Source organism: Girardinichthys multiradiatus, chromosome 8 (assembly GCF_021462225.1).
Source record: "Girardinichthys multiradiatus isolate DD_20200921_A chromosome 8, DD_fGirMul_XY1, whole genome shotgun sequence".
In the NCBI taxonomy this organism is placed as follows: domain Eukaryota; kingdom Metazoa; phylum Chordata; class Actinopteri; order Cyprinodontiformes; family Goodeidae; genus Girardinichthys; species Girardinichthys multiradiatus.
In genome coordinates, this window is record NC_061801.1 from 20,075,627 (window position 1) to 20,098,262 (window position 22,636).

The 22,636-nt window shown below is 41.3% G+C and overlaps 1 protein-coding gene across 4 annotated transcripts in view; it reads right to left on the reverse strand.

The window, feature by feature from the left end:
• znf462 (zinc finger protein 462) overlaps positions 1-22,636 on the reverse strand; it is a 66,129-nt gene that overhangs the window by 3,878 nt on the left and 39,615 nt on the right. The window contains exons 3-12 of one of the 4 annotated variants that reach the window (XM_047372228.1): positions 17,397-22,591; positions 17,056-17,190; positions 14,059-14,489; positions 12,343-12,461; positions 10,114-10,311; positions 5,725-5,980; positions 5,496-5,632; positions 3,440-3,663; positions 1,458-1,842; positions 329-455 (exon numbers count right to left, since the gene is read on the reverse strand). In XM_047372228.1, the coding sequence (XP_047228184.1) occupies positions 329-455; positions 1,458-1,842; positions 3,440-3,663; positions 5,496-5,632; positions 5,725-5,980; positions 10,114-10,311; positions 12,343-12,461; positions 14,059-14,489; positions 17,056-17,190; positions 17,397-22,591 (7,207 nt within the window). Of the gene's footprint in view, positions 1-328; positions 459-1,457; positions 1,843-3,439; positions 3,664-5,495; positions 5,633-5,724; positions 5,981-10,113; positions 10,312-12,342; positions 12,462-14,058; positions 14,490-17,055; positions 17,191-17,396; positions 22,592-22,636 lie in introns of all 4 variants that reach the window. The other 3 variants (XM_047372226.1, XM_047372227.1, XM_047372225.1) reach the window with 3 other exon arrangements.

A 22,636-nucleotide genomic window follows, 5' to 3' on the forward strand; every position in this document is an offset into this window, starting at 1 on the left:
GAAAATAGCAGAGCTCCCAGTTCCACTTTTGGCCCATTTTTAGAACTGCAAACATGAGTGAGCGAGAGAGAAAAAAAGAAAAAGAGAGAAATTTGTTGTTCTCCATACTTAATTTACTTTTTCAATCATTATCCAAATCTGGGAAAACCTTAATGAAGTTCCATATATTTCCTGACTTTTAAAAGCTGTGTAGAGCCCTGTCATTTTTTCCACATTAAAAGGTTGAATGGTTAGCATGCGGCATGTAAAAGTGTAGTCCCCTGGAGCTGACTGTGCAGGGAAAGTGCAGCAACAGAGAACGCAGAAAAACAGCAGTACTCAGGCTTACATGCCGTGCCGCAGGACGTGTTTTTCCCATTCCAGGCTGTTAGTGAAGCAGCGGCCACAGAATTCACAGGGAAGTCGCTTCTCTCCACTGCTTGGCCCAGAGCTGGTACTGCTAGGAGATGCCATGACTTCTGGGAAATGGAGTTAAAACAAATAAGTAAACTTTAGGACAAAGTAAACCAACTACAGTCTAAGTCATTGTTCTTGGGAAAAAAGTCATAGTAATTAGACTTCAAGTCAGATTTTTGTTACCTATTTTGTCAAAGCAATACCAATCTAGAGTCAGTCCACAGAAAGATTTGCTATTTTCTTGTACTTGTCTCATATTACCTTTTCTTTTTCTTTTAATTATACACCACAGAGTTTAAGTGCGCGTAGCTGTTAGCTTTATCAAGAAACAAGTCAACTCTGGTTTTGAGATAACTGACTCCTGCTGTTCTGTCTTGTTTCACTTTTGGGTCTCGTCCCTTGCACCATTTCCTATAATTTAGCTTGTTCTTTGGCTATGTATATTCGTCTGAGTCGGATGGGACCATTTCCCTCTGAAGCCCCCTATGAGATGTCATTTACTGTGAGGGTGTGTGGCAAGCAAAATAAATGGAAGGACGGTTTAAAACCAAGTTTTACTAAAGTACTGTATGAGGTAACGCCAAGTTACGTGCTTTATTTATTTAACTCGTCTGTCTAAAAGTATGTCAAGGTTTTTTGCGATTATTCCTGCTTGGCTTCAAAAGATGCAAATGTCAACCAAATTATTATTGTTATTATTATGGTAAATGATTTACTTCCATTACCTAATTAATATTATGCATGTAGCAAAGAAAGATAAATCTTGACTCCATGCTAAACAACAATAAATTATAAAACACAATATTTTGGGAAAGCTAGAATAAATTAAAGTAGTAGTGTGAAATAGCTCAGTGTTTCACTCTGATTAATGAAACTTGTCAGCGTTTTGTGTTATATAATTTGACACAGAATAAATACCGTAACTAAGAAGCAGTCAGAAACAAACATGGCATTGATTAGCTCATTATGAAGCTGTTAAATGTGTTTAAATGATGTGACAATATGTTTATCAAACACTTCATAAAAGCAGATTTGTGCCTTTGGTTCATTTGAATATTTACCTTGTGGAACAGAGTTTTCCTTCTCCACCTCCATGACGTCTTGTCCCTCCTCTTCTTCCTCCTCCTCTTCTTCTTCTTCTTCTTGTTCCTCTTCTTTCAGCCCCTCATTCTCCTCCTCATCCTCCTTTATGTTTTCCTCCACTTCTTTATCATCTATCTCCTCCGAGTGATCCATCATGTTCCCGATGATTTCCATTCCTTCATCGTCCTCGTCATCCACCTCCTCATCCTCCTCTTCTTCTTCCTCCTGCATGGTGGCCTCTCCATCCACTACCATCTCCAGAATTTCACTCTCCTCTTCCTCCTCTGCGCTACTCTCTTGCTCCTTTAACATCTCCAGTTGGTCCAGGTTGACTCGGCCCATCAGCTCGAAGTTACGGATAACCTGATCAGAATCAACAAGTCAGTTTTCCGTTAAATGCTTTCATAATATCTTTAAATCAGAGGTGTCTGACGTACGGCCCGAGAGCCATTCAAGAATGGTGCTTAATTGGCCTGCAAGCAGAGGGAGATTGACACTTTTCATGTACTTTTATAGGGCAAGATTTTCAAATAATATTTAGTTTATTCGTTGATGAAAACAAAAACATATCACAATAAAATAAGCCTTGACTATTTAAAAAGAAAAATCATATTTTTGTGGCTGGCGAATGCTTTTAACTTGATGATTTTAGCCCTCATTGGAACAAGTCTGGACACTGATGCTTAAAAAGCTTAAACTCAGATCCCATTCACACCTGGCACCAACATCTAACCCAAGTGATCTAATCACATCTCAACAGCACTAAATAGAGGTGTAAACCCACTCAAAACATTTGATTTGAAGGACCGTTTCCAAGCAGATCACTTTTGAAGAAAGTTTAAACTGCATTAGTTTGGCAATTTGAATTCGATCTGTCACATTAGATGATCAACAACTGAGCTGATGTGACTACCCTCAGGTTCATGTTTAAAAGTTGTATTATTAAAAAACTGGCATGACTGGCTGTTTATCATCTCTTCTGTACCTGAACTAAATAGAACTGTGATCATACAAGTCACAAAATGCAGATCGTCAGCCTGTATATTTGATTATATCGATTATTTTTTCAGAACCTTGTAAAAACCTGAACAGTATAAATGAGATTATTCTTTCTTCTGCAACATTTCTATCAAATACCGGGTGAAGAATTAGGTGTATGGTGTTCTTTAACTCCCTCAGCACAAACAGATGGAACTCTGAATTATTCAGCTTGCCCCTGACATGGTGCTCTCTTGATCATGCTTTTTAAAGTGTTTTAATTAGAATTAGAGGCTGGTCAAGGGTTTAGATTCCAGAGGGGAAAAAATAAATCCAACATCTGATGATATATCTGGTCTTGCCAGTGAATAAACAATGAAACACCGACTCTAACATAAATGTTTCCAAATATTTCAAAATGTACATTTGTTATAAAAGGCTGAAGTGATCTTAGATACAGATCTGAGTCCCTTCATATGATGTGAAACATTCCTTGGGCTGCTTCATGTTTTATTAGATTCTGACCTAATTAAATGAATATTAGGTCATTTAAGCAGATGGAAGGAACTTCTGGTTCATTTCCCAAAATCTGTGGCTGAATTTTCCAACACAAGGATCTTGTAACTCCAGCCGAACTGGGCTTCCAGAATCTGTTGCAATGATGGCCACTGCTGACCAACATATTTGTTTTTTCTTGTGGTTTAAAAAGCTTTAGTTGATTATAATAACACCAGACATAAGGAATTATTTCAGCATTTGAAAGGATGTAGTTAAAGCTAATAATAATAATTCTGCATATAATGTTTCGCTACTTTAAGTAAAAACTTAAACGCATTCATTTTGTCTGCTGCTACTAGAAGAATTAAAAATCCCCGGTGTATTTCACCCACCAAGTCTCTCCTCATAGAAATTTGGTCAAAGTTTCTGTGTACCAAATGAAAATGTAGTTTTGTAAAACTGCACATACTGGTCTCCAACTGACCTTGTGCTCCAGGCGAAGGTGATCTTCTAACTGGCTGCGGCGGCTGCTGTCATAGTAGCACAGCTGGCACTGGTAGGGCTTAAGCTCGTCGTGCTTCTGCAGATGGAGCTGCAGGGCATGGTCACTTGAGCATGTGAAGGAGCACTTGTGGCAGCTAAACACAAGGCCCTCTAGGTAGTGCAAAAGCTTGGAGCGGCTGATCTCCAGAGGAACCACGCGTTCTTCTGATGGAGAAGGTAGTAAAAATTAGTTCGATTGTTACAGAGAAAAGGAGGAGGAGGAAGAGTTGCATAGATCTGTATTGAATGCAACACTACACTTTGTGCTGCACTGTTGTGAGTAAAAGCAAACAGAGCATAGGGACTTCCTGTAGCCCTTATGTCACTATGAGGTTTCCAGGGAACCAGTGAGAGACCCCAGGGTAAAAAAACAAAATGTAAAGAAGCATCAGTTTCCATGTGTTGAGTCCCTCTGTGAAGCTAAAATGTTAATGGTTATGTTTGCCCTATCTGAACTGCATTCATAGGTCGAGGCTTAAATTTAATGCATCCCAGAAAATCATCTTTCCCATCTGCAACCAAATTCCATAAAAATGATAATAACAATTAAACATTTGTTAAAGTAAAAGAAAAACTGAAAACACAGAAGATTCATGAAAGGTGAGTTAAAGGCTGTGAGTTTGTTGTTTTGGTTTGTATTTTATTAGTGTGTTTAACAGACTGGTAACTTTAGTCATCCCCGGAGAAAGAAAAGTAACCCACCTACAAAACCAATAAAGTTATACTGCACCCTGTTACGAAGTACAAATACTTCCCTAAAAGATTTATATGACTGAAAATTATGTTCTGTAAAACAGCTATAAAAGTTGGATACCCTAGTTTCATAAGGAAGCAAATGACTAGTAAATGCTAAAAGGGACATTTTGTTTTAGGTTTTGCAAGTAAGTAGGAACCAACAGGAAACTGGAAACTAGTAGGAAATATAGTCTTTTGCAATGTAAACATTCCCAGTGAAAATAAGGAATTCTTTTTTCATTTTCATGATTCTAGAAAAGTAAAACATTTGCAAATAACTGCTTTGGTGGAAATTAACACTCCAGCTTTGTTGATCCCCAGAAACATCTTGAAGTCTGTCTAGTGCAAAATAAAAGAATGGTGCTATGAATGAATAAAATAAAAAACAGCTGAACTCTGAAACATGAAAACAGTTTATTTATCTATGCTGCTTTTTTATCACTTGTAAGTCTAAACTGTATTTTGAATTAGTTTAGTGTCTGTAACTTAAACTGCTTCATGTCAAGGTCATATATGTTAGTTAAACTTAGAGAAGCTAAAAAAGGCTAATTAAGCTAAGCTAAGATGAACTAAACTAAGCTAAACCATAATAAGCACCAATAAAAAACTGGCCTAAACTGAGATGAGATAAACTAAAATAAGACATGGTAAAATAAACCCAGCTAACATGAGCTAAGGTGAACTGAGCTAAACTAAGAGACAATAAGCTAACCTAAGATTAAATAAAACATGTTGAACTAAATCAAACTGCGTTAAATTAAGATGACCTAAACTACTTGAGCTGGGCTGATATAGGATGAGCCAAAAGAAGCAAAGCTTAAGTAAGATGAGCCAACCTAAGCTAAATCAAGAAGAGATTAAATAAATTAAGATCAGTTAAAATAATTATGACATGATAAAATAAGCCACTTCAGCTAAACCAAAATGTAGCAGAGCTGGAGTAAGTTGAAATTAACTAATGATGACATGAGCTAACCTGAGCTAAACTAAGCTACGCTTATGTGAGGTAAGATAAGATAGGCTTAGCCAAACTAAGGTAAGCTAAGCTAAGATAAAATAAGACAGAATTTCGAATTACTACATATGAATCTTGGTTAAAAAAAAATTGTTATGAAAATAAAGTTACATAAAGTTTAACTGGAGTTAAAGGATGCACGTGTTTATTCTTGGAACATTAGGAGGGTTGGCACAGATTGAACATACACTGAAAATCTAGAATAACTCCTTTAAAACTCATGCTCCCTGTGATACATGATGCTTACCTCTGTGCAGAACAATGTGATCAATCATGTTGCTCTTGTGTTTGGTGTGGTAGAGGCAAAGAGGGCAGTGCAGTTCCTTAGTCAACTCCTCGCTTCCACTGTTGTGACCAGCCTCAACATGCATTGAGAAGTTATCCCTGAAAAAGATTTAGAGATGGATTTTCCAGTTTTTACAACATCCTAAAACGGGAACAGAGCACTTGGATTGAACGTCAAGAATTTTCCTCACTTGCAGCAGGTAAAAAAGGAGCAGTCTTTACACTTGAAGAGCTTTTTGCCACCATGGCGGTCCCTGTAGTGCCGCCGCAGACTCTGCATGTAACCGGAGCTGAACTCACAGAACTCGCATGTAAGGATGGCGTCTGCACGACCGTCACACGCCGTGGAGCCACCGGGTTGAAAGCTGGAAGACATCGGACTCCGGGAAGCCAGCTGGTAGTGACTGAGCTGCTGACACACATCAGCTGACTCCAGGTCTGATGGATCTGAGAAACAAGTAAAGGAACGAGAGGGATTATTACCATCTTAAAGAGTGAGCCCCCTGTGAGTAATTTCAATTTAAGAAAAAATTGTGAACAAACAGCAACATGAAGACCAAGGGACACACCAGCCATGTCAGGAATGACGGGGTAAGGTTATAAAGTAATATTCCTATCTTTAGACAGTTCAAGGAACACTGTTCATCATTTGAAAATAGGGACAGTACTGCACTGCAAATCTACCTAGACACGACCATCCACCCAAACTGGATAAGCAGGTAAGGAAAGCAATAAGCAGAGAAGCAACCATGAGGCCTGTGGTAACCCTGGGTGAGCTGCAGCTGCACAGCTCAGGTGGGAGAATTGCTTGACAGGAGATTAGCCGTGCTCTTCACATCTTGTCTTTATGGAAGAGTAGCGAGAAGATAGCCAGGTGTTACACTGCTACCTAAATGTTGTGGTAAAACTAGCCCTAAAAACATTTTCCTGATGGAGAATCAGGTTTAGGGAAGTTGGCCAGAGTTTATGGGAAAATGGATTGAAGCAATCCTTGAAGTAATCATGTTAATGGCACCAAAAGACATGAGACGAGATGAGGTGAAGGTTCACCTTCCAGCACGACAACAACGCTAAACATATAGCCAGAGATGCAATGGAACAGTACAGATCAAAACATAATCATGTTTTACGATGGCCAGGCGAAAGTCCAGAGCTCTACAGGTCCTTCTCAAAATATTAGCATATTGTGATAAAGTTCATTATTTTCCATAATGTAATGATGAAAATTTAACATTCATATATTTTAGATTCATTGCACACTAACTGAAATATTTCAGGTCTTTTATTGTCTTAATATGGATGATTTTGGCATACAGCTCATGAAAACCCAAAATTCCTATCTCACAAAATTAGCATATCATTAAAAGGGTCTCTAAATGAGCTATGAACCTAATCATCTGAATCAACGAGTTAACTCTAAACACCTGCAAAAGATTCCTGAGGCCTTTAAAACTCCCAGCCTGGTTCATCACTCAAAACCCCAATCATGGGAAAGACTGCCGACCTGACTGCTGTCCAGAAGGCCACTATTGACACCCTCAAGCAAGAGGGTAAGACACAGAAAGAAATTTTTGAACGAATAGGCTGTTCCCAGAGTGCTGTATCAAGGCACCTCAGTGGGAAGTCTGTGGGAAGGAAAAAGTGTGGCAGAAAACGCTGTACAACGAGAAGAGGTGACCGGACCCTGAGGAAGATTGTGGAGAAGGGCCGATTCCAGACCTTGGGGGACCTGCGGAAGCAGTGGACTGAGTCTGGAGTAGAAACATCCAGAGCCACCGTGCACAGGCGTGTGCAGGAAATGGGCTACAGGTGCCACATTCCCCAGGTCAAGCCACTTTTGAACCAGAAACAGCAGCAGAAGCGCCTGACCTGGGCTACAGAGAAGCAGCACTGGACTGTTGCTCAGTGGTCCAAAGTACTTTTTTCGGATGAAAGCAAATTCTGCATGTCATTCGGAAATCAAGGTGCCAGAGTCTGGAGGAAGACTGGGGAGAAGGAAATGTCAGAAGTCCAGTGTCAAGTACCCACAGTCAGTGATGGTCTGGGGTGCCGTGTCAGCTGCTGGTGTTGGTCCACTGTGTTTTATCAAGGCCAGGGTCAATGCAGCTAGCTATCAGGAGATTTTGGAGCACTTCATGCTTCCATCTGCTGAAAAGCTTTATGGAGATGAAGATTTCATTTTTCAGCACGACCTGGCACCTGCTCACAGTGCCAAAACCACTGGTAAATGGTTTACTGACCATGGTATCACTGTGCTCAATTGACCTGCCAACTCTCCTGACCTGAACCCCATAGAGAATCTGTGGGATATTGTGAAGAGAACGTTGAGAAACTCAAGACCCAACACTCTGGATGAGCTAAAGGCCGCTATCGAAGCATCCTGGGCCTCCATAAGACCTCAGCAGTGCCACAGGCTGATTGCCTCCATGCCACGCCGCATTGAAGCAGTCATTTCTGCCAAAGGATTCCCGACCAAGTATTGAGTGCATAACTGTACATGATTATTTGAAGGTTGACGTTTTTTGTATTAAAAACACTTTTCTTTTATTGGTCGGTTGAAATATGCTAATTTTGTGAGATAGGAATTTTGGGTTTTCATGAGCTGTATGCCAAAATCATCCATATTAAGACAATAAAAGACCTGAAATATTTCAGTTAGTGTGCAATGAATCTAAAATATATGAATGTTAAATTTTCATCATGACATTATGGAAAATAATGAACTTTATCACAATATGCTAATATTTTGAGAAGGACCTGTAAATCAAATTCAGAATCTGTGAGAAGACTTGAAAATGTCTGTTCACCGCTGAAATAGGAGAATTCTTTCTTATTGAACTATGAGCAACAACCTGCAGCTGTAACTGCATTGAAATGTTAAAGTTTGGGCTTCACCCCACTTTTCAGCCTTGTTTGTAGAAAAAATAAAATAAAAATCTAATTGAAATATAAAAAAAAACTGATATTTGTCTTCCACGATCTATCCCACTGATGATTATGAATATTGCATCTTTTCTGCAGATTCATTATGCTGCTCGTGTCCTAGCTAACCACACCGCATGAGGGTGAACCTTTGCATTAATAGATAGGGAACCATCATGCCAAATGTTGCTATTAAAACTGTCATGAAGATAAAAACAATCCATCTGTTTGATCGATAGTAGACTTGAAGTTTTTGTGCCATTCTTATAAAATCTGAAGTCCTGTGTTCTTGACTGTCCCACAAAAAACATTCAAGTCAGAGCCAAAGTTTGGTGTTTAGCTAAAGCTTCAAGGATGTATCTGCAAGAGTGTTCAGACATTGGTTTGTTTAATAAACATGCATTAAACACCATAATCTACAGCAGTTCATGAATTGACAACAGCAAAGTGTGCAATTCCACTACTGCAGGTATAAAAATGTAGGCATGAGCATCTTCACTCATCTTCACCCCACTCCCAAGGGTCTGGGATATCAGTGATGGGGCTCATACTCTCGTCCTACTTCAAGCCTCCAACACATCAATAAATAAACGGAAGTGACACTAATAGATTATGTACCCATGTAGAAAATGCCTAATTCAGCAACCAGAGTGAGAGGAAGCACACAAGGAACGCTTGCACATTCTACAATTTTTCTAAGATCCAATTTCAGAGTTTTGCAGAAGAGGCAGAGATGTTCTGATGATTTAACAATGCCACAGTTGTTTCATGTTGCACTGTGGAAATAAAATAAGCAGATATAGAACAAATTCATTGGTGATTTGTATGTTTACTGCATCAATAAGAACTAAGGCACCTCTTTTAGTAGCAGAAGGAGATGGCCTCAATCAAATTAACAGCTTAAACATTTTGGGTTTCATTGTCGTTTGTATGTCCATCTGGACAAATATTGCTGCTAAAACAGAGGCAATTGATCGGCGATCTTCACAATGAAGAACAAAAGACTTGCTCAGTCTAAATTTCAGACATTAGGGGAAGGTAGCTGGTTTGACGCAGCACGGAGACATTTAATATGTCAGCTCGGCTCTCTCTCAATGCTTCATTTGTCCTGATAGTGCATAGCTGACAGCAGTGGATGGTGCACTGAGGAATGCTGCATGACTCCAGCTCCAGGGAAGATTCCACAGCTCCAGCAGCAAGGTGACAGCTGCTGCCAAGAAAAGCCTGCAAGCTAACGCCGCTGCAGAAAAACCACGGCCTAAAAAACCTAAAAAACACAGCAGCGTGTCAAACTACAGTCGAGGTGCCGCTTTGACCAAACATATTCGACAAAGACATGGCGTCAAAGATGAAACTGAAGGTGAACCTGGGAAACAAAAATCCAAAGCTGAATTTATTTTGTGTTTGTAAGAAAATAAAGATGTCTGACATTAAAAAAAATGAAATGGTTGATGTGAAACTTCAAAAAATAAACTAATGATGTTGAATCTTTGCACCCTTTAGAAAGTACTATTAGCTACTTTTATCTTTATTCAACCCTTTCATAATCTGTAACAAAGACATCCCATCTAAACTTTGTAAAACCTCTCAATGTCTCCAGTTATCATTAGTGAATAGTCTCCTATCTACTGAAAAACGTATTAATGATGATGTTATACCATCTGGGGTCAGATGAGCATCCTCTGTGTGAACGGCTTGTCGGGGGAGCCTGATGGCAGTGTGCGCAGCCTGGGTAGCAGCTCGTAGTTTAGGGAGGGTCAAAGCCTCGCCGTGGTCCCTCAGAGAATGCTCCTTCAGCTGGCTGATGGTCATAGAGGAGAAGGGGCAGGACAAGCACTTGTATGTGTACTGTTCACCTGCAGGAAAATGAACAATCATGAATTGCTTGAGTTAGTTTTTCCTATTTAGACAGAAAGAACATTGTACTGTGGTTTGCAGAAATAATAAAAATCCAATACTTCAGAAAAAATTTGGTTTGAGACAAACATATCCATTAGAAACAATGCCATCTGAGCTATTTTGTGACAGGCGAGACAGCGTGCAATCACTTACCATTTATACAGCCTTGCAAAAGTACTTGAACTTTTTCAAATTTTGTCATGTTACATCTAGAAACTACAGTTTTTTTGTGATGGACCAACAAAAAGTTTCACATTATTGTTAATTGGAAGGAAAATTATGGTTTTCAATGTATGCGTTCAGCCCCACTTACTCTGATACCCCTAAGCAAAATCCAATGTAACCAACTGCCTTCAAAAGTCACTTAATCAGTAAACAGAATCCACCTGTCTGTAATTTAACCTCAGTCTAAATAAAGCTGTCCTGTGAAGCACTCATGGGTTTGTTGGAGAACCTTAGTGACCAAACAGTATCACAAAGACTAAGAAACAACACCCAAGCAGGGTTAGGTTGTAAAACAATCTTCAAAGTTTTGGACAGTTCAATGAAAACTGTTCAACTCATTATCTAATAATGGAGAAGTATGGCACAACTGCAAGCCTACCAAAAAACAACATTAACTGGCAGAGCAGGCAAGGAAAGCAATAATCAGAGAAACAGCCAAAAGACCACCAGTAACTCTGGAGGAGCTGCTGAAATCTCAGGTGGGAGACTATTAACAGAGCAACTATAGGTTGTGTACTTCATAACTCTGGTCTTTTAGGAAGAGTGATGAGAAGAAAGCCATTATTGAAAGAAAGACTGTAAACGTAAAAAAGTACCGCGGTCAGGTGAAACTAAATTGGACGTTTTTGGCCTACAGGCAAAATGCTATGTATAAAGGATAACTGACGCTGCACATGATCCTAAACAGAGTCCTCACAGAGAAACATGGTGGTGACGGCATCATGCTATGCAGGTGTTTCTTCAGTAGGCATAGGGAAAGTGTTGAGAGTTGAGGGGAAGAAGGGTGGAGCTATATACTAGCCAATCCAGGAAGAAAACCCTGTTAGAAACTAGAGACTTGACAGGTGCAGAGGTTCACCTTCCAACAGGACAATAGTTTGCATCAAAGCCTATTCTAGGTGTTAGGAATGACCCAGTCCAGGTCCAGATCTTTATTTGTCCGGAAAGTTATAGACCTTGTTTGGTATTCCTGTCACTTCACAGTTATGCACCACTATATGTTGGTCCATCACAAAAAAAATCCCAATAAAATACATTGAAGTTTGAGTTTATAACATGACATGAAGTGTGAAAAATGCTAAGGGTTATGAATACTTTCCAAAAGGCACTGTAGAAAATCCAGACTTTTCTACAGTGCAGGAATGGGTAGAGCGTGCTCCCCATTTACAGAGGCTATAAGTCCTAGACGCAGCTGTCCAGGGTTCGATTCGCGACCCTGGGCGCTTTGCTGCATGTGTCCCCCCATTCTCCCTCTGCCCATTTCTTGTCTAAATACTGTGAAATAAAGGCAACTAGTGCCACAAAATTTAAACAAAGACAAAAAAAGCTGATCTCCACATTATCAGTCGGTGTAGCCAATATAGTTACTGTGTAATGTCTGATGTCGTGTTTGCACCTACAGGGCCTAATTTCCCAGTTTCTGTTACATGGGCTCAAAAAGCAAGCACATTCTTAAGGCAGCAAATCTGATCTAGATGCAATGTGGCTTTACAAGAAGTGGTTTGGCTGGAAAAATACTTCCTTATTGAGCTTTATCTAGGGAGAACATCATGTTTGGAACATTTCAAGTTCCTGATTGTGAAACAGGAGACATCAGGTAAGGCATATTTAATCTCAACCAAAGATAAGATTCTTTGCATTTCAATAAGTAGAACTCAAACACTATGTTCTGTATAGTCAATAAAAGTTAACTTGCTGTTTAGGCCTCATGGATTTAGCTGTAAGGTGTGACTCAATGCAAAAGCGTGCAGGTCTGTGTTTACCTGTGTGGGCCTTAAGCAGGTGGCTCTTCAGGCGACTCGCGTAGGCAGATTTAAAGGGGCAGAACTTGCACTTGAACGGCTTGTGGTGGCCATGATGAGACTGCACATGTCTGTCCAGGCTGCCGTGACACAAACAGGACAGAGAAATAAAGGGGGAGGATGGAATTAGAAAAGGAAAAAGGAGAAAATATAATACCGTTTACCTAACTAACAACAGCTACACATTTGCTAAAGACTCCATAACATGGAGCCAAGAAAGACAAACTCATCTACCCACAATCCCCTGTAGGGAATGAGTGTGTTAGCGTCCTGTAGAGACAGTTGGAGCTGTGTTTTTACTGCCAGTCCCTCTGCGGTGGCATGGGAATGCAGCTTCTTTCTGGGTCGGGGCAAGTACAGTGCAGAGGGATTACACCTGGGAGCTCAGAGGAGAAGAGGATTCTCGCTTTCCCTCTCGCTCTCCGTGTCTCTGCGGCAAATAAAACAAATCGCAGGACCCAAATGTCCGATCTCTCTCACTGTAATGTTTGCCCTTCTCCCTCCTAGCAGGCAGCAAATCTCTGAGAAGATTGAAGATTCGGAGGGATTGTGAGCAGGTAAACAGAGCGAGGTGTAAAACTGTGCTTGGAACAAAATGAGTTCAACAGCCAGGTGATTCGAAAGACAGATGGTGTCAGAATAAGAGGGTTTACTAGTGAAAAGTTTATAATGGAGGAAACAGGGCTACATCTTAAATACATGTTTAGTGGTGCATGCAGGTTATCTCATCTAATTTTGATTCAACTTAAACAAAACAAGACGTTTTCCCTGCCAAAAGAAAGCAATTTTTTAATTGAAAGAAGCAAAACACCTACAGCACATCATGTCGCAGTTGATTACACCAACAACTCAAAGATTATTTACCAGGGCTGCAAAAATGAAAAACCTTTTCCCATTTTTTCCATAAACCTTTCCCTGAGAATTTATATTTTCAAAAATGTCAAACCCGTTCATGTTATAAAACGGTTGATTCCAACCGGTTTTTCCAGATTGGCTCTTGTGGTGAAAAAAACTGGTTTAATCTGGGTTCCAAACCTTTTGCTGACCCAGAAGAAAGAAAGGCTTTCATCAAGAGCAGGGGGCAAGATGTCAGTGACTAATTCACGTATACTGAATAAAATGTCCATAATTCCTGACTTAGTTTTGTTTTCAGTCTGTTTAATTCAAGAGGGAACAATAAAAACTGCTTTGAACTAGTAGGATTGGTTCTGGAATGCCATCCACAAACCTGCTGATCCTTTTAAAATATAAATGCAAAAAAAACCAATGAATTTCTGCACAAGGCAGGTTTTCTACATGGAAGCTACAAAAGCCACAAACTCAGACAGGCCGGACAAAAGCAAGGATGGAGAGAAGGACACATATCTGCATTCTCCACAAACTTCCAAATACAACAGAGAAGAGTCCAACATTTAATGGAAGACACATTTTAACTGGCATAGTTGCAAGGTTCTGAGGTAGACCCTTCAACGATGGACAAAGAAACTATTCAACTGTTTGTACAATTATAAAAAAAGGACCCTTTCAGAAATGACTGATTCGGCAACAGAACGCTATTAGAGGAAGACGCAATAATGTGTGACTGAGATAAATTGGTAAACAAATGTACTGTATTTGCAGCTAAGATGAAGAGGAAAATAACATCAGGCATCAAGAACATGACTCCTCCTCACTTACTTGTGTCTGAAGGGTGAGACAAAATGGCAATACTGACAGCTGTATTTGCCCTCTTTGCTGAACAGAGCCATGGCCGAGTGGCTCCTCTCGTGTGACCTCAGCCCCTGCATGGACATGAAGACCCGGTCGCACTGGGAGCATGGGTGACCCCCGGCTGCCAGCCGCTGGTTCAGCTGGGCCCCTGACACCGCGGCTCTGGCAGCAGCCACCAGGGCGGCCGCTGTCCCCTCAACAACTTCTGCGTCCGGATCCATGGTGTCCAACTCAGCGTCGTCAACATGATGATCGGAAGAATGTATTGAAAATGGCGGGGCGAGCGATGAGGTTTCGGGTAGGTCAATGCCGTCAATTTCAGCTACTTCATCCTCCTCCAAGTCGCCGTTGGTTAGAGTGTTTGAAGGCAGGGTCAGGGGGATGTCAGTGACTTCCTGCTGCAAAACAAAAAAAAGTTTTTTTTTTTTTCACCAACTGTTTCATTTTTACATTTTTATCCCATTTGTAAGCCTGCATTTCTTGCATATGCAGTTTCTTTCATGACAAAAGCTTCTAAAAATTCAGAATATATATTACTATCCACTATTTTGTTTTTATCGTTTCAACTTTTATGGAATCAACTTTCTAACAATTCTGAGTCAATACAGTAACTTATATTTGCAAATATTCTTCACTTATTCCATCTGTGTTCACCTTTAGGGATATAAGGCAGCGTTTCTGGGGTTAACTTTAACTTGAAAACTCTGTTCTTTTTATGGTACAGACTCCAGAATGCGTTGGTATGGAGACGGATGCACCAATCAAATTTGAGTCCCCCTGCTGGATCTTATTTTTGTGCTTAAAACTAATTTTATTATTAATCTATAAGCATGTCAATCCATAACCATTTTATTAGTAGTGATTAATTAGATTTGGTTAGAATGTAAAGCTGCAACTTTGCATATATTCTGTCTACAATTACACAAAAACTAAATTCTTCCACCTCTCTTTTACCTTCGTCGTCTGCTGGGGAGTAGGCCAGTAGCTATGGACAGCAAGAGCAGAAAGACAATCTTGGCACTCCTTTTCTTTATTGCCAGGAGAAAACTCATTCTTTCTGTGGAAGGACCTGACCCTGGACTTAAGGCAGCCGTAAATAAGAAGCACCAACCACAGGCTCAACCAGTTCCTGAATTCACTATTCCTGCCTCCTCTGTATCCATCTCTGAGAAGCACTTCCTGATTTAAAACTGGATTTTAAAGTCCATTAACAGCATTTGTTTTAACTCATTTAAAACTTCAAATAACTATGAAGCGGAACGGAAATGATTCCTTCCCATTATACGGTGGGAATGATCTTCTTGAAAGATGGATGCATCTAAATAAAACACTGATCCTGGAGGAAACCCTGTTAGAAGCTGTGAAGATTTAAGACTGGCTGGAGGTGTGCCGTTTAGCAAGACTGCAACTCTAAATCTAAAGCTATAGCTACAAAGGAATGTTTGGATTAAAGCATATTCATGTGTTAGAATGGCACAAAGTTGGGACCTAAATCCAAATTAAGAATATGTGGGAAAGGCTGAAAATTGATTTCCAAAGATGCTCTCCATCCAATTTGGCTGAGCTTCAGTAAATTTATAGGAAGGAATGGACAAAGATTTTAGTCTCAAGAGGTACAAAGCTGGCAAAAAAATACCCCAAAGGAATTGCTCTAATTATAGTGAAAGGTGTTTTGCAAAAATATTTACCCAGAGAGGCTGCAAACAAATGTACTCAACATTTGCAGATTTTTATTTGTAAAGGAAAAAAAGAAAAACCATATATAATTTTCCTTCTACTTAAAAATCTCAAAGTACTTTGAGGTTTTTGGTTAGAATTACACAAAAAGTAGGGCAATTCATTTGCAAGATTCTGTAAACCCAAAACTGTTTTACTGTCAGTGGTTGTCTGCCTATCTCCTCTTAGACAAGTAAAGACAGACTGAGATTGATGGAAAAGTCAGGCCTCCATCTGAGTATGTCGTGGGATCCTCAGGCCTGTTGTCCTCTGTGGCAGCCTCAGTGGAATACTAATTCACAAACTGTTACCCATGACTGTCCAAAAGGTTATGGCTCACAGCTCCATCCTCTTGTTTAAGATGGGACAGCACAGCTCATTTTCTCCCAGGGAGACTGACAGCCTTCCTCAGTAATAAACAAAATGCAGGACCAAAGTCTATTAAAACAGATCACTGCAATTCTCAGAGGTTGAGAGTCAGGAAACAACACAGACTCACCAGGGACTCGAAGAGTATGCTTTTACAGCGCCCTAAAATAAGATCTTTGGATCATTTTAGCACAGCAGGAATCTTTACATTTGCATGGAGTCTCTTTTCGGGGAACATAATTTCCTCACAGGAACAGTTTGACATCTTATTCTTGACAATTACAACAGCGAGGGGGCAGGATTAAGAGTTTGGCTTTCTGAAGGAAATCTGAGCCACAGTCTGAATGGATGGATCACAGACATATATCGGTGGGTGGATTTTTTTTTTTACACACAGATGCGGAAAAGACTTCAATCAAATTCCACATTTTTCTACGTTGTGTAGGAACTCTAAGTAGGAAACTTTGCTCAGAGTTCTAGAATTTTACTAATAACCTTTTCACTAAAAATAAACAAAGTCTTCTTACAATAAGTAAATATGAGATTGCTAAAGACAGAGCATCCCTGTTTGCTGACTCACATTTTCAGCCAAATTACTTGATGCAGTGATTAAAACGACATCCATGCATGCTGGCATGACACTCTGCATGCATCCTGATAACCATAAGTGGATTCTTGCAATTACATAACAATTAAGTCGTTAACACGAGCATCTTAAGACGCTGAGATAATTAACTCATGATCTAAAGATACTTGCATTAAAGTGTGAATGAAATAATCTTTTATGTTTCATAAACATTTTTGCAATTGAATCTTTGAAAAGGGAGATTTGTCTACTATGACATCTGTAACATGGAAATATTAAACAGGTTTCCTTACCTTGACATGACCCTGTTTGGCTTCTCCATACTGGACATGCTTCCTAAGGTGGTTGCAGATGGCTCGGAGGGTCGGGTGGATCTCCACGCAGAAGTTGCACCTGAATCCTATGGGGGTTTTATTTGTAAGGCTTTCCTGATGACAAAAAAATAAGGAACAAACAGAATCTGGTTTATTTACTATTCAGTCATCTTTATTAAAGCTGCGTTATTTACAACAGGTAAGATTTTAACTGCCTTTTACATTTTAAAAAGAAACATGTATAAAAGATTCTGAACTATCCATTGAAGCCAAAATAATTATTTGATTTGCAAACATTTCAGAGAGCTCAATATGCTCACCTTCTCAGGTTTATTATCCAGCAGCTCTGTTCCTTTCTGCTTGCCGAGAAGCTGCTTCCTCCTCTCCAGTCTCATAACCCTCTTCTCGAACTCCTCGTTGTGATTAAGAAGATGATCAGCCAGATCAGGTAGAGCCGTAAACTTTAACTCACAGTGGGAGCATTCGTATAACTCTGACTCCTCATCCTCAGGGATAGATGAAACCAAGAAGTCCCTCTTCAGGTCTACACTGTGGTGGTCATTGTAGTGCATAGATAGCAGCTGCCCTGTGCTAAAGGACAACCGGTAGCATTTCAGACACTTGAAGGGAAGCCAGTCATCATCACCGTCCTCCTCCGGTTCCAGTGGAACCTCCAACACTTCCTTGTCTTCTTCATCTGGCACGCCGTCCTCAGCCTTCTCGGGCTCCTTAGCGTAAATGACGGTAAAGTAGCGGCCAAGTTTGCTGGAATGTTGCTTCTTGGGGAAGACGCCTGGGTGGCGTTTAATGTAATGCGAAACAATGCTCTTTCTGCTAAAGGCCTGGAATCCACAGAGATTACATCGTCGCCTCTCCACTGCCAAACGCAGCTCTTCGCTCATTTCTGAACACTCCCCATCCGATGGCGGCTGAGCGATCACCTTGGCGGGCTTGTCACTCATCGTCTTGGAGGCAGCCAGGCAATGAGTGTAATAGGCGTCAATATCATGGCGCTTTTGGTAGTGCGCTGCCAGGCCTTTGCGGATAGGGTTTGTATAAGAGCACAGAGCACATTTGAAGACGTTATTTTTACCCTCCGGTTGAGCACGCACATTGTTGTGCTTGATGCGGTAGTGGCGAGCGATGCCTTTCCTTGTGGAGCAGAAGTACTTGCAGAGCTGACACTTGAATACAGCATGTTTCTCTGGCTTATTGATGGGTAACTGAGAGAAGGCAAGGTCCAACTCACTCACCTCATGCACTTTAGCAGCGCTTGAAATATTACTGCTGCTGCATTCAGCCATTGGCTCCATTTCTCTGTAGGAGGAAAGATTACTCAGAGAGGGTGCGAATATATCTGATGCCGATTGATTGTGATATTTCTCATAATGGATTTTGAGTTTCTCCAGCGTCCCATGTGTGTACGGGCACAATTTGCATCTGTAGGCACCATAGCCCTGTCTCTGAGTTTTGAACTTGTCGTCTCCTTCGTGCAGCTCTGATATGTGCTCTATATCATCGGCAAAGTCCTCGGCTGTGACTTTAACTATTGGGTGGCGCTTCTGATAGTGAGTGAGGACCCCATGAATGCGGGAGTTCACATACGGACAGTGGCGGCATTTATAAACAGAACTGGGGTTGATGTCTGCCTCTTGTGCAAAATCTGCAGCTTTTACTTTCATGCCTGGGTGCTTCTTGCCGTAGTGAGTTAGGAGGCCGTGGAGGCTGTTGTACTCTGACAGACACACAGTACATTGATAAGGATTGTTAGAAATGGAAAGGCGTGAGTGGGAATGGCTTTCTTGAAGTGGGGTGGCAATAACTAGTGCTCCTTCATCAGACTGGCAATCCAGAAATCCATGCTCCTTTGCAACCTGTTGCTGAAACCTTTCATCAGAGCCATTCCCTTTGATGATATCCAAAAGCACAGATTCATCCTCTTTGATAGCCCAGGGGTGGACAGCCTGGTAGTGACTTGTAATGTCCCATATTGAGCAAGCCTCAAAGGCACAGTCTCTACATTTGTAATGTTTTGTGTCCACATTTCCCCCTTGCTGGGTGGTTTCTGGCCCTGCCCACAGCTTGCTGGCCATGTATGCATAATCAACATTATGCTCAGGGTGGCGTCTTTGGTAATGAAGCAAAAGGCCCTGTGGATCAGCATGAGAATAAATGCACCACTCGCAGTGATAACCCGCCTCCAGAATCCCATCTTGGTAAGCCCAGTGTAAAATGGTCATGGCTGTTGCTTTCACAGTAGGGTGCTCCTTCTTTAGATGCTTCTTTAGGGCATACACGTAGGGGGTTGTATACGAACAGTGTCTGCACTTAAGGGAGCGCATAGGTGTTGCATTCTCATTGTCTGCAGAAGCAGAGATCGCAGAAGAGGAAGCGCTGCTGGACTGGACCATCTGTGCTCGCTCACGCTGACTCCTCACCACTGCAGTGTGACGCCGCACCAGGTCGGCGTTGGCCTTGGTTTCCCTGTGCTTTTTCTGGTAGTGGATCAGCACTCCCTTTACGGTGCGGTTGCCATAATCACAGTGCTGGCAAAAGAACAGTTCTTCTTCCCCTTTTTCACCACCTCCTAGTTTGGAGCTTGAGTTTTTGGAGCCATTGTGGCCATTATTTTGAAATTGCTTTAAAAATTGCTTGGGAGCAGCAATTTGCAGTTCATCCATCAATTTCATCAAACCGGGAGTGGGAGGGCCGTGCTTGATGTATTTAGCTGTCACTTTCACTTCTGGGTGTCTTTTTTGGTAATGGACCAGCACACCAACAACAGACTTGTTGCTGTACACACAGTGTTTACAGTAGTACATTTCTTCATCTGATCCAAACACAGTTATATTGGATTGTTTTGGAGTGCAGGAGATAGCAGGGCTGAAGGAGGAGTTTGCCAAAGGGTGAGACTGATCAACTGAGACCACCTTCATTGTTTTTTGTATACGGAAATAAGATGCCTTTTGCTCTGGGTGTTTCTTTTGGTAGTGGACCAACACTGAGTGCATGTTAGCGCTGGAAAAGGAGCACACATCACAGTCATACACAACAACATTACTGATAGTTTCTTTGAGAGATTCTGTCTCGACACTGGCTTCTGGAGACTTGGGAACCGTTTTCAACACTGGGCTTGAGGAGGACCTGGGCATTGGAGATGATGAGTTAAAACTTTTGGGGCCGGAGTTTAATATCTCTCTAAGTGTTTGCGATTCACTGGTCTTGTGACTCTGCTCTACAATGTAGCTGGAGAAGATCATGGCATTGTTGATTTTTACGGTAGGGTGCATTCTTTGGTAATGAGGCATCAGGCTCCTGACGTTGGGGCTTGTGTATGAGCAAAACCTGCACATGTACAGAAGATGCGGTTGGTTGAAGTTGAGCACGTTGCTTGCTTCTGGGTGGTGATCCATGTAGTGTTGGTGCAAGTCATTGTAATTTGTGTATTCAATGTAGCACTCTAAACAGCGGAAGACAGCACTCTGGTCTTCAGGATCCAGGATGTACTTAAAGCTGAACTTGATGTAAGGGTGCATCCTCTGGTAGTGAGTGCTCACACTTCGAGCTGATTTGTTGTGGTAATCACAGTGTTTACAGTAGAACCGCATGGTTCCAGAATCGTCTGAATAGTCCATGTTCTCGTGGATGGTGCCGTCACTCGGATCAGCTGAGATATTTTCACCATCGTCGGAGAGAGTCAGAGATATTGGAATGTTTCTAGGTTTTAATTTGGGGTTGCTTTTTCTTTTCCCTATTCTGCCTCCTTCATGAGAGATTGGGGACTCTTGATGAAACAGATGCGTGTTGTAAGCAAAGACCGGGTTTTTGTTGTCGTGGTTTCTAATCTCGTCACCACTGCCATTATTTTCCCCATTGTCTTCATCATCCATGTCATCCAGGGTGATGATCATGTCCTGCTGGCTTTGGCTTATCTTACTCTGAAGGTTACTGGCAATTTCATCAATTCTAGTTCTCTTTTTGACTGAGGACAGATCCAAAGGCAAGTCATTTATGGACTTCCTGGCTCTTTTTCCTGTAACCAATGTTTTCTTGGTGGCAGATCCTAATATGGATGTCTGGGTTTTTTGCAGAAACATTGGTGAAGGTTCCACCTCAGTGTCTGGCTGGTCACTCATCTGGGTTTCAAAGACAGTGGAATCTAAGTCATCACAGTAGGAGTGCTTGTGCTGCTGGTGGACTCTCAGACCTTTTAGAGTGGTGGTAGAGAAGCTGCAGAGTGTGCAGCGATGAGGATTCTGCTGGTCATTTGATGTGCTGGTTTGCTTTTTCCCATTCACTCTGGAGCTTATACTTCCCCCGTTAAGTGGCTCTGTGGCACAATCGTTCTGAGGCTCTGGGCTATCACCTGTAAGGTCCAATGTCTCCAAATCCGAGGGAGTGTGGCTTTGCTTGTGTGTCCCGAGCTTCAAAGGGCTGGTGCAAATAAAGGGGCATTCGTCACATTTGTACACTGTGGTTTTGCCGGAGAGGTGAATATTTTCAATGTGGCGGGATATACTCCGCCTGTGCATCGTAAGGAAGGAGCAGAAGGGGCACTGGAATCGGTTCATGTACCTCCTAAATGGTATTCCTTTAGTTTCCAGTAATTTATTATCGCCATCTGTTAACAGCTGCTTTGCATCTGCAGAGAGGGTTCCTGTGTAACTGGGATCATCTATATCACCCACTTCTTCGTCGTCGTCATCCTCCAAGCTGCTCCTCGAGTCGTCCTCATTGACCAAGTTATCGTCCACATGTGTGACATTGTTCGAGATATCAGAGGAGGCAAATCTTTTTGACAGAATAGAAGAACCTGTGCTGTTGGGTGTGACTGCACTTATCTGTGCATATTGAATTGATGAGATTTCAGCAACTGAATTTTCTACCATTTGTTCTGGTTTCCCCACTGAATCTTCTTTTCCGGTCAAAATCACATTTGATCCTGTCGGGCTAGGGGAAGAGGTTGGAGAAATGGGCCTGGGTGAGCTTGCGCTTGGTTCCTCTTCTACATTTTCAGTGTTGGAAATGATCTTCACCTTATCACTGTGTTCTTTTACCAAATGGTTAGTCCAGCTGTCTTTCTGGTCCGTCTGGTAGGCACACCATTCGCAAGGAAATGTTCCCTTGAGTCCAGCAGCTGCTTCAGATTCCTCCTCAGCCTCGATGTGCTCTGGTTGATCTTCGGCGCTACTGGAGGGAACTTTGTTATGATACATTAGTTGGTGCTTCAAGATCCTTGCTTTGCGGGGAGACTTGTACGTGCAATACTGACAGGAATATACTTTTGAATGATCATTGTGCGTTATTACAGTGTAACTGGCCTGCTTAGCAGTGTCTGAGGAGACACTGGCATCTGAATCATCCTCTGTGACATTATGGACCTTTTTGGTGTGATTTCTTAAGAACGACTTTGACCGGAAGTAACGGATGCAAAACTTGCATTGGTAAAACGGAAGATGGGTTTCAGTAGTTGGTTTCTTTGACGTTTGGTTGAGGCCTTCAGAAGAGTTGGGACCTGAAAAAAAGTATAGAAGATATGTTTTAGAATTATTTATTAAAA